This window comes from Tachysurus fulvidraco, chromosome 2 (genome assembly GCF_022655615.1).
Source record: "Tachysurus fulvidraco isolate hzauxx_2018 chromosome 2, HZAU_PFXX_2.0, whole genome shotgun sequence".
In the NCBI taxonomy this organism is placed as follows: domain Eukaryota; kingdom Metazoa; phylum Chordata; class Actinopteri; order Siluriformes; family Bagridae; genus Tachysurus; species Tachysurus fulvidraco.
Window position 1 is genome coordinate 29361256 of NC_062519.1, and position 12841 is coordinate 29374096.

The window sequence follows — 12841 nt, forward strand, 5'->3', positions numbered from 1 at the left end:
AGCAAGGGATAAATTGCAGTTTTCTGAAAGTGAACGATAAATCTTACGTGTTAGCAATAAAACACTAGTCCCCTGCGATCTGGCAATTTACAAGAATTTGAATTTCACATAAAAACACTCACTAAGCGGTTTTGATCTATATTTGGGATATGTCTATGCTTGCTTCCCTTTTAGTGGTTGAAGCATTTATAGAGAGTGTATTTTCAATTTAGTCCTTTCACATACACTGTTGTAAACATTCATAGGAAAGGAACCAAGTCCACAGTACGAAAGCTTCCTATTCTAGAAAAACGACCCTGCATTTGCAAACTGCCACTTTTTAGAATTTGGCAATTTCTAAAAAAAAAAAAAAAAAACGAATAGTTTTTTGACGAGTAAAAACATCAACAAATATTTAATAGACCTGAAAGAATAGAAAAGAGATGAGCATTCTCTCTGAACACTGTGTAAACATCAGCAAAATGCACACAAGTGTACCTGAATGGAAGGGAAATTGCTGCTTAGCCTCTCCTGTATGAGCATCCCAAATGATTGTTGTCTAAAACAGACAAAAATCAATGCTTTAATCTAATGGAGCAAATGAGGCAAATATTTAAAAATAAATAAATAAATAAAAATAAAAAAAATAAAAAAGAGAGAGAGAAAACTACCTTATCTACACCAGCGCTAAGGATAAAATTTCCTTTCTTGTTCCATTTCAGCGCAAATATAGGGCCTTTATGCTGACCCAGGGTGCTGGCAAGATTACCTGTAAAAAAGCATTATATGAGAATCACAAAAAAATAGCACAAATTGGGCTCCTGCATAAAGCTGATAGGAGACACACTCACCATCTTTTGTCCATATTCTGGCAAAGCCATCATAAGAGCCTGTGGCTAATAATGTACCCTCACTCTGTAAAAAATGGAATAACAGATATATCAAGCTCCCATCAGCCCTAGAAAAGTGAAAGACAGAAAAGCCGTGTGCAGTAAGAGCACAGCCGCTGAAACGACTCACATTCCAGTCTAATGATGTAACGTCTTTGTTGCTGGGCACGTCTTGGCCTCCCTCTCGTATACAGTGCCTGAGCACGAGCTGTGTGGAGCTGCTGGTGCTGTTCTCACTCAGGTTCCATATGCGAGCCGTCGAGTCCCCAGACCTACGAGTGCATAAAGAAAGTAAGACGGAGAACAGGAGACTATGAATGAACAAAAATAAAAAACAAAAAGTGCTCTATGTAAACAGATTGTTCATATATAATACTCATGGATGAAGGACAGTTAGCTAGTGGTAAAGGAAGCCAGCAGGAACAGGAGGCAAGCGACTGACCCAGAAGCGAGCAGGTCACTGACAGGGTTCCAGGCGCAGATGAACACCTCAGACTCGTGTCCCCTCAGCACCATAGCTTTATTCTGAGGAATCTCCACATCTCCATCTACCTCCATCATGTCTGCATGGTTGTCTACAGAGAAAAATTATACAGATGACAATTGCTCAATCAGAACACTGTTTTATTTTCCACCACCGCTACTAAAAACAACTCGAAAGCAAAACGGAATAACAAGTAGCTTTGACTGAAACTCACTAGGTAAGGCATGTGCACCATTCTCCTCTCCGTTGGCGGTGTTCTCTCCATTTTTGGCATTGCCCTGCATGTTGGTGCTGGAGGCTGGAGGTGCGGCGGCAGCTTGCTGCTGTGCCAGTTTGTCTCGGTAGGCTTGCTGGCGCGTCTGCACCACGTCGGGCATCACTGCGTCGATCAGAGACAAGGATTCGATCGGCCGGCCATCAAACAGGGTGCCGTCCTGAACACGCAGGCAAGAAATATTCTTACAAAAATATCAAACTTAGCTCTACATCTGTATTTTCCTGTAAATTAAACTACTTTATCTTTTTTTAAACCAGTATGTAATTTTAGTTATAAGACAAGTGATTATTTGAGCGAATGAATGAATGAATGAATAAATAAATAGTCACACCATTGCCAAAATTGTCTCACAATTATTTAAACAAAAAACCAATAAATACTACACAGTTAAAGAAAATTTCAAAAGTAAATTTTCAAAAAGCAACAAATAAAATATTGAATAATACTGAATGAGGTTGTATAGTTTGTTAACTGAATTTTAGCGGTTTCTGTAGTTCCATTTGTACAAAATTTGAGAAAAAAAAAATAATTACAAAGTCGAAGAAAAAGAAGAGGCAGAGCTCCATCTTACCTCGTTGATACTGACTTCTGCCTCCACATACTGCAGGCCCTTCTGGATGATGGAGATGAGGGCAGCAGGGGGCACTAGGGCTCCGTTGATGTTAGACTGGCTGATGTGGCTCTCTATGCCGAACGTGAAGGCTGAATGGGAAAACCCTGCCAGCAGGGGAAGAAAAATAAAACACACATCAACGTGCAGCTCTCATGGGGATCGCCTTGCTTTCAACTCAGGTCCCTCAGAGCACATGCTGTATGAATAACGTGGCTCTGCTTTATATATGTAGAAAATAAAATAAGATTTCTAAAACCTTTAGTGGTAAAGGTACCTGACTCCTGTAGGTATCTGTACACCAGAAAATTGACCTCATCACTGCTTATGCTCATCTTTACACCTGCTTACACCATGAGGTCAGCACACAGGATACAGTCCTGTGAGAAGAGAGAGGGAGAAAGAGAGACAGACAGACACATATGACACCAAGTCATTAGAAGCAGTCAATAACAAGTCAATAACAGTAATAGTAATGGGGAAAGTAAAAGCTGCACAAGAGGCTTCAGAATTATCTGTGTGTGTAAAAGGCTTCATGCTGTTAAACAGAGTTAATAGATCTCCCTGCTGATAGGGGCATGACAGTGTATGCTTCTGCCACCGTTTAGTGCAGTTTGTTCTCTTTCACATCTGAATAACAAGCTGCACTTCTCCATGCTGCCATTACAATGTGGGGGCGCTGTGGTACCAAAATAGCAAAAGGAAGACTACATAGTGAATTTTACATCAAGTTGCTAGATGATGTTTTGGTCTGGTGAATTTGCCATTCACATCTGGCTTATATGTACACCAGTGAAGCCAGTTTGATAATTAATAAACTAAAGAAACACGAGAGCATAGATCACAGTTCAGGACCTATCAATATAGAAATTCTGACCCTATACAGTTAATATTTATCAGCAGTAGTATTTCTGTTCTTGCTTCCAAACATGGATATCTTGTATTTAAGCATGAATATAATGCAAAGCAACCTTTATTTATACTGTAGAGTGAAATCCCTTTAAGGGAACAAGCTTGACTGAAGGGCAGCGTAATCGATTAAGCTACATTATTAGAGAAATCACAAAATCACACAGATCATACAACTCAGAGGCGTAAACAACAGCAACAACGATGGGAACACATACTATCATTATGTCTGTCTTGTCCTCCAAAGAGCAAGTATCCTGCAACCGCAAATCAATATGCCTAGAATGACTCACTGGCTTGTCGGGATTTGCTACGTGCAAGTAAGATGAAACATCAGCTGAATTCAGTTTAACTTCTTAACCAGCTCAGGAAGAGGACATTTAAAATGAAATTTTTTACACAAATCTCAAATGTAGAGATGTACACTTAGCTTTAAAGTTCAGTAATTAATAATAAATATTATAATAAAAGAATAATCGCCACACCCGTTCCAATCTGCACCAAATCTATCGTAGACAGCGAATGGGGATGAGGAGGTACCAATAACTTTTTTGGGCTAGAATTACGTTTTTGGCTTAGAATTGAACCATGATTCTGTGTATATTCGTCATATGACAGTTTTCCTGTAACATCACACCACAAAGTATTTTGTTACCACAGCAATACCACAGCAATTTTCCCACGATTAAAACCGTTCGTTTACCAGTGTACGTCTGATGTCATGTCTTACATTTATCTGTATATTTTAGGTTGTATGCTGAAGATCAACTTTAATGTGTTCAAACTTCACATTGCTCTTTAGTTTACAACACTTATCACGAGTTTATCATGTATTTACTTTCATGATCGTGACCTGTAATGTCAGTATCCCAGATTTGAAAAACTAATGCCTTTTTTCACTGATCTAAAATAAATACTACTATAAACTCAAATAGTGGAATGTAACGACGTGAGCAGCCACGTTGACACGACATCATGTGCCACACTCGTGGGGTTGAAGATACATTCATAACTTTGAGTGAGCGGTTGGTATTTTTCCTAGTTTGAGGTCAAGAATTCAAAAGTACAATCTTTTATCAAACTCAGCATTAGTTCCTGTCACCCCTGGAAGTTATAATATGAGTGGGGAAGGGGGAGGAAGAGCAAATAGTACCGTTACAACTGGAAAAGCCAAAGACGACTCATAAAAACAATCATTCGACAATACATTATTATTTCCTGTGAATGAGATGTTTGAACAGAAATGCTCACCTAACATGAACATGCATATAAACCTGTGATTTGAATTAGTTAGCACTGTCATCACAGTGGCTGTAAATGACATTACTGTAGCGGTGAGGAAGCTCTAACATTTTCTAGTTTGTGAACAACAGCTCATATGCATTTTGGATTACTCACTGATTTTGACATTTCTATTGCACACCGTGAACTTCTAACCAAAATTAAAAGCTATTACAAACAAAACTATATTATGAAGGCACCAAGAATACATCATGTTCTCCCAAAGTTAAAAGAAACCAGCAATATTAGCATCTGGTTAAATAATCAGTTGTGCCAATGTTTCTCTTCTTCAGCTGACAGCAACTCGTTTAGCCACTCGAGGGTGAAAATCAGCACTGATAATCGTGCATGTGTAATGCGGCACGTACTGGCAAGTTCTGAATGAGATGCCACATGCAGCCTTGACTCACCGAACTCGTTCATTCATTTTGGGAATTCTTTTGTGTCATTTTCATCATCCAGAGCCTGTTTTTCTTCTGAAAACTCACTACACTTCAGATGTGTGCGTGACATCATGTAATAACATCTACAGTCATTAGCAACAGTGAATAAAATATAGCGGCACTTTTTTGTTGTTGTTGTTGTTGTTTTTACTATGGTTGCACAAGTGCAAACTCTACAGCAATGATGCTGCACCGAAACTGAAAATGATGAAGAAACCGAGAGGAGTTTTTGTGCAGCCCAAAGTGGAACTATGTTTGCCTGTTGCCAAACATAAGCATCTGCTACTTGATGGCTCCATTTGCATGGCCATGCCTGTACAAATAATTTTAGACCACAGATTATACATTAAACTGATTTTCCCTGAAATCCTAAGTATAGTTGATAAACTGATTTCAAACTGATGCTGCTGATTCAGACCCAGTTTAAAGGTTTTTAAACTCGTTACAACTTTGCATGTGTTTTCAATTCATTATTATGAATGGGGGAGGAGAGAGAGAGAGAGAGAGAGAGAGAGAGAGAGAGAGAGAGAGAGAGAGAGAGAGAGAGAGAGAGAGAGAGAGAGAAGCTGAAAAAGTCATTTAAAGTTTTAGACCCTTTTTTTTTTTTCTACAAGTCCAACTACATTCAGTGGATGCCAGAGGCAAATGATCCATTAGTAAAATATTTATATAGATATGGCATCTCTAAATAGCTTTGGTAGAGTAAATGTGTAGAGACAATTGTAGAGATAATAAATAAGTATCTGGTTTCTAACCAGATACTAATTAACGAGATCCACAAAAAGCCTTTTTTTGTGAAATTTAAAAATGTAATACATTAACAGGAGTAAACAATCCTGTGTTCAATGTCATAGTCTGTGCTTGCACTTGTGGCTTGTTTACAGGTAAAAGAATTTGCTCTTGAGGATACAAGCAAAAGCTAAGAACATAGCTATTATCATGGCCATGTTTGGGTGTGGAGGTTTTGTTCTATTTCAAGAGCATGCAGCTGTGGTGCTGAAACACCTCTATGATTATTCTCCGTCTTTCACTTTTTGCAGCAGGCAACTTAGCAATTTGAGATTTTTGTGAGAAACAACTTGTAAAAGCCTGATTAAGCTGAGTGTAGAAACGTCTCAATAACAGATCTAAGCAAAGGGTGAGGTTTAAGTGGGCACTTGCACTTGTCTACCCTCCGAGAGAGAATAGCTTGTGTTTTGCCCCTTCTGCTGACCAAACATATATTAAACATTGATTACTATTACCTACATACTGGGCCTCCTGGTGGTCCAGCAGCAGGAACCCATGCTTATTTCCATGCACTGGGTTTGATTCCCAGGCAGAGCGCCAACCTATTCACTGAAGAGTTGACTCTCAGTGCCGGTCCCAAAACTAATACGTGGCCCACCTGATCTGCTGTGGTGACCCCGAACAGGGAGCAGCCAAAAGAAAAAATATATATATTTACTACCACTGAGAGATAGAGAACCAATTGGATAGCAAAGTTACAACGGCAGCCAATCAGGAGGCAGAGCTAAACTGAATGGTGTCTCTAAATCAATTTGTTTTATCTCACTCCATAGCCAAATTAAATCTCTGCAACAGTACTGAGAGCTTGTCTATATTATTGAGCTGCCAGATCCACGGCCAAGAGGACTCTCCCTTTCCGTGAATAAGTGTTTCTGTACGAGCCGTTCAAATACAACAGAAAAAGTCACAAATTTAATACAGAACATTAAAAAGAATATGCATACAATAAAAAAAAATCATGAATGCTGTCATTTAATCGCTGGTGGAAGTCGGAGTGCAGGATCGCCTTCACAGCCTTAACCGGGTGATATCAGATTAGTGAAGCCTGAATTGGATGCTTGAGAAATTATGACATGATGAAAGGTGCATCACATGGCTGCTCTCAATATACATTCAGATAAAGGGCTCTCAGCAGCTGTAGCGAATGTGTTGGAACGACACACATTCTGTAGGAAATCAGTAAATCCAGTCGAGCGAAACTGACTGTGGCACACAAAACAATCTGCTGCTTTAAAAACGTGGCACTGAGATTAAACAAAACATTAACCTTCACCCAATCCTCAAAGTACATCACACCTCTGTATTGGGTGCGAGTTTGCGTCAGCCTTTACGCAGAGCCTTTCACACGCTTCTTGTGATAAGTATGAACTCAGGCGCACACAAACATCTCAAGGACTCACGAAGCCATCACATTCACAAGGACTCACTGACCTAAAATTTGAAATTTTGGTATGTGACATTTTTCAAGATGAAATTGTTTATTTATTTTACTTTTTAAGCACAACTACTACAACTGTCTACTGGCAACAGTTTCCACACCTTCTTGAAGCATCTGACATTTACGGAGTGTTCGAAGGAAAGACGGCCTGATCGGTCTGGTGGGAGAACAATGAGTGGTGCTTATTACATGCCACATGCTACCACATGCTGTCGTGATGGATTAAGTAGGATGTAGCAGCAAACTACTTGTGATGCACCACATTCTCCAAGGAAGAAAGGAGGGAATAAAGCTACCGCCACCGAGATAAACGCTCTCCTCAGCTGACCTGCTTCAGGCTCCATCTTCATCAGTGCCAATTTGACCATGGAAGGAATATTACACAGTGGGGAAGAAATGGATTTCTCCCCTCTGAGGCAGGGTTACGCTTTAAATGTCCTACTGGTCTCAAAGAGGTCAAAGTTTTCCCTTTTGATCCTGCCAAAAACAAACATAACTCTTAAACTGCAGAGGACTGCTGTTATATTTTGCGTGAAGAAATTGATGTAGCAGGATTTCCGTTTATGAACATTTCGAAGCATATTGCTTCCGGGTTTTTTTCCTCTATGATATGAATGCAGAGGGAAAAAAAATAAAAATGCAGTAGGGTTGGCATGAAAACAAATTTTTGACTTCATTACACAGAAGTCATGTTGCTACATTGATACTTTGACCAGAATAAAATATGGCTTCATTCATGTTCATTAGAATTGTCCAAATAAACAATCTGGTACATTCTTATAAAGAAGGAATTGGAAGGCCTGGAAGAAAACAACTAAAGTAAATTACACAATTATTTTCTTAGTGAATAAAGACCCCTTCACAACATCTAGCCAAGTCAAAAAATACTCTCCACTCTCGAAGAATGGAGGCGCCTCAGTGTCCATGTAAATACAGAGGTTTTACCTCTTGATGCACATCCCTTTTAACACTTGAGGACAAAAAGGACAGATTAGGGGCTTCTCTGTACAGTCTGCCCAATCCTGGAACAAGATTCTTTGGATGGATGAAACCAAGTCACATGACCTCAACCGAACTGAGCACAAAGCTGATGCCAGAAAGACCCAATAAGCTACAAGTGAAGGAGGCTGCAGTAAAGGTCTGGAGGAAGGGAGGAAACTCAGCATGTGGAAATGTCCGTAGGTTCCAAACATCAGGCAATTACTGCTTACAAAAGGCTTTACATCCAAATCTGTAAAGTCATTTATTCAATTTATTTATCACTCATATTCTATTTGTAATTGTCTTTGTTCAATCATTTTTGTGAAAAAAGGAAGTACTAGTGAAATTGGGAGCTGTAAGGCCTAAATGGTTTAAGGTGATGATCTACACATTTAAGGTGATGATCTACATTTCAATCATATCACAATCACTTCATCTCAAATCCACTGTGGTGGAGTACAAAGGCAAAATTATGGAAATATTTGGGGAGTGTCACAATTTATAAACCCCAAACGTAATTAATGACAAAACCTCATGTGTGAAATAATCTGATGAGTAAAAATTAGGCCAAATGTAGCAAGAACTCTCAAGTAACCAGTTAAAGCATGAAATGTGACCACCACCCACCTCTACTTTTACAGAAGTGTCTATTTGTCTTATGGTAGGCAACCAACCACAGACATGTTAACAAACGTGACATTTTCAGAAACTCACACAAATGTTATTGTCAGGATTCCATTTCATTCCATATTGTCAGGCTTGTCAAAGTAGCCTATATGCTGCCCTGAAAGCCAGTGGGTCTAAAAGATTGGCTTTGCTGCTGATTACCTGCATATGAGTGTACACATAGTGTCGTGGCACATTAATCACAAAATAATTAAAGAACCTAAAGTTGAACTGTGCACGTTGAAGACAACTGACTAAAGAAACGTTTTACATAAAATGGGGTAACATCAACATGATCGTGGCTCGACTTAAAGATGTGCAAAAAGCGTCTGTTGGTCTTTAGAGCCTAAAACTGGACATTGTGTGTGTGCAATTTTTGACTAGGCACTGACTTAGGAATTTTTTGCGTGGTTGCAAAGGGGCCCGTTTCAGTCAGGGGAACACGTTATCACCTGAATGCAGGTAGAAGACCGATCAAGGGAAATGCAGCCTCAGAAGAACTCCAGAAGGAGAAGAAGGAAAAAAAGTAAATTTACACAAAGAACCTTAGATACTTGACATGGCGGAAATACAGAAAGTAGCTTTTCAGTTATGAGCGCTCCTTTCTGTAAATATAAAATTTTTAAGTACATTTTCCCCCCTGTATTCAAATGTCTGTATGTAGCATAAATCTTTACTTCAATAAACAGACTTGCAACTGAAGTGGAATAAAAGCACTGAAAGCAATGTGAGAAACAGTGTTGATGTTTTGAATCTCTGCTGCTTGGTTAATAACTAATCATCTTAAAAATGGTGTCCTGAACTACTTATAAACGCAAGAAACTTGCTTCACGGGTACATAAAGGTCTCATCTGATCCTCGATGCTCCTGGTGCATAGTAAATGTTTACAACCGTGATATCAATGGAAACTTCTTTCTGATTTTTATACAAAAATCAATCCCTGCCTTCATTCTTGGCAATTCCATTCACCTTGATGGACGCATGAGGGTATTTTAATTCAAATTCTACCTTAGGAGCAGTGAGGGTTGCCAAATGATCAGTCTTGGCATAACCGTGAATTCCCAGTGCCAACAAACTGAAGAACAAACCACAGAACACAGGGATTCAAAGCTGCAAAAGTCAATGTAATGTAAAACAGCAACTTGTTCAGATAGAATCTTAGTCATGGGGACTCACATGACAGCACAATAAAGGCAAAAATAATGGACTCTGTAGGACGAACTCATTAGGCATGTTGTAGGAGGCGTGTTGTTTTTTTTTTACTATACACCTTACTATAAATCACTCTAGCCCATTTGAAAAGGTTCAGTGGTTCACAGATGAACTTGATCTCTTCACACACTCTGCCCTAGTGAGAGTAAAATGAGCTAATCCCCCATCCCCCAACACACACACACACACACACACACACACACACACACACACACACACACACACACACACACACACACACACACACACACACACACACACACACACACACACACACACACACACACACCCCTCCACACTGACCGATGCTGAGTGGACAGACAGGAGGCAAATAAAAATTGATCATTCCCTGCCTTCACTGCTGTACTAAGGAGTAATCAATGATAAATTAGGTTCAATCTCCAGCAGTCAGCTCTTATCATTTCTTACCTGCAGACAAGCCAAGTGAACTTAGTCCATTTCCAGGAATTCCCCTTACCTTTCACACAAAAATGAAATAACTAAATTCAAACATAGTCTTTCCCAGTCTGTAATCACTAGCTCATATTAGTTGCTATCTAAATTCAAAAGAATGATACGACCAGATCACAATAATGCCCCGTTCACACTGCAGGTAAAAGTGGCCCAAATCCGATTTTTTTGGGGTCAAGTGACCAGGAGTAGTGTGAACACTCAAATCTGGCCCAGATCTGATTTTTTCAAATCAGATCTGGTCCACTTCCATATGTGGTCCTGAATCGGACCCAAATCTGATTTTTTCCAATGTGGCCGCAGTGTGAACAGCCAAGGCGGATTTGATGCGACTTTTACAAAAAAAAAAAAACAAAAAAAAAACTTTTCCGCTTGACAGAAACATGACAGAAACGTGACTGGTAACGTGTGTGTGTTAAGAGTGTTATATAAAGTGGTTACGTGAATCAGCTCATAATGTTTACATTGAATACATCACATTATAGCATTACATGATATGTTTGCTTGCACCAGATGATACAATACTTCCTCCACTTTTTAGCGCAACGGCGTGCTGCATGTGACGTCATTGTTATTGTTCGTTTGCGCATGCGGGTCAGTTTGAAACAGCAAACCGTTCACACTGGTATCTGATATAGGCCACGTTTTAAAAGGTAATGTGAACAGCCAAACAAAAAAATCAGATCTGAGCAAAATATCTGAATTGAGCATTAAGACTTAAAGTGTGAACGTGGCCTAACAGTTCCGGTTTATAAGAATCCGTTGTAAAATGAGATGTGACCCTCTCTTCCTGCCTGCCAAACATCCTTATGGATCCCAAGATGGGATTTGTGCAGTTCTATTCCATCATCTAGCTGAACAGCAGAACATTACAGATTCGTACACAGGTTTGTCAAAACCAAAGGTCTTGGAAAAACTAGAAAGCCTCAGAAGGCAACTTTCAGAAGGAAATCTGAATGCTTGAGAGAACCCAAGTGGTGAGACGCACCTCACCTCAATCAAGAGAAGAGAGCACGTACATACGCAGCTGTCAGTATTAATGTCGACTGGCCCATGTTTTTATTTCGGGGGAGAAGATTTTTTTAGCATACTTATGAGCGGTGTCTTGTAGCTGTGTAGTCCAATGTTAAAATCAGGACCAGTTTTCAACCATTTTTCTCATCAGATCTGGTCACCTGCAAATCCCCACCCATCCATCACTCTCCCCTATTATACAGCTATGGTGATTCGGGGATGGTGATTCTGGGAGACACGTGAAGCCCGCCAAGCGCATCTTTTTAAACCGCTGCATCAGAAAAAACATTATATATGACTGTAACATTTACCTATAGTTAGTGACCACACTCATGCATCTTTTTCCAAAATCAACACTCTTACTTCCTTAAACAGTCTCACACAGCTTTGAGTCATTCACACCTTTGAAAGGAAATATACATTTGCCCTGGTGGCAGGTAAATGGGGGTGGGGTGGGGTAGATGGTATGAGGGACAAAAAAAAACAAAAAAAAACAAACTTGTGCTTACCACAGTATCAAGTATTTTCCCGCAATGCAAATGTTTTATAAGGATCCTGTCCGAGTGTCTCAGCACCTGCAACAACCAAAAAAGAGTGGGGGAGAGAGAGAGTTAATATCTGGACCATACAGGTTACCACATTCACTAAAATATCTAAACAAAAAAAAGTCTTTTAGAATGAAACACGCACACAAAAGTAATAACACCAAGTGCAGTGCAGGTGTGTGTGTGTGTGTGTGTGTGTGTGTGTGTGTGTGTGTGTGTGTGTGTGTGTGTGTGTGTGTGTGTGAGAGAGAGAGAGAGAGAGAGAGAGAGAGAGAGAATAAAAAATAAATAAATAATAGCTTTGTAAATGTAAATAAATGATTAATTTGAAACATTAAATTTGTAGCATGTTGCTCCATATAGTGTAGCTCTCACACAGGAACTGAACGGCTAAATTGGGCTGTCAGAACAAGCGGAAATGTTTCACTATTACATAAAGCCTTTAGCACAAAGGCTTTTTACTTTATCATCTTTTTTTGAAGGAAAATTTAAGCTTTTTTTCCCTCCACTAATCATTTTTAGTACACAACATGATGGCTAAAAAGGTTGGGTAGATACTAATTTGGTCTTTAGCCGTTTTAGATGTAATGCTGGTGAGATCAGTCGTAATGTCATCATTTAGAGCTAGTCTACATCACCCTGTTCACGCTGCTATGTTCGCTCAACTGTTACAGGAAATTAAAGGCTACTAATTATTCTTACTCTTTTTCACAGATCCTCTAATAAAAAACATAGAACTGAATGGCTGGGAATGTTGGGAAAGAAAACATTTTCCCATACAACCTCATTTACACCTGGTCATATCAGTACAAAATCCATATACGCATTAAAGCATTTTCACCATGTGCATT

At 39.4% G+C, this 12841-nt stretch overlaps 1 protein-coding gene across 7 annotated transcripts in view; it reads right to left on the bottom strand.

Annotated features, from left to right (window-relative positions):
• Window positions 1-12841, bottom strand: part of tbl1xr1a (tbl1x receptor 1a) — a 54976-nt gene that overhangs the window by 5327 nt on the left and 36808 nt on the right. For 5 of the 7 annotated variants that reach the window (XM_047807141.1, XM_047807132.1, XM_047807149.1 and 2 more), the window contains 9 exons: window positions 11955-12020; window positions 2518-2620; window positions 2202-2347; window positions 1568-1787; window positions 1312-1444; window positions 1000-1141; window positions 831-894; window positions 651-748; window positions 478-538 (listed from right to left, as the gene is read on the bottom strand). In XM_047807141.1, coding sequence (XP_047663097.1) covers window positions 478-538; window positions 651-748; window positions 831-894; window positions 1000-1141; window positions 1312-1444; window positions 1568-1787; window positions 2202-2347; window positions 2518-2575 — 922 coding nt within the window. In that variant the 5' untranslated portion in view covers window positions 2576-2620; window positions 11955-12020. Of the gene's footprint in view, window positions 1-477; window positions 539-650; window positions 749-830; window positions 895-999; window positions 1142-1311; window positions 1445-1567; window positions 1788-2201; window positions 2348-2517; window positions 2621-11522; window positions 11717-11954; window positions 12021-12841 lie in introns of all 7 variants that reach the window. The other 2 variants (XM_047807157.1, XM_047807145.1) reach the window with 1 other exon arrangement.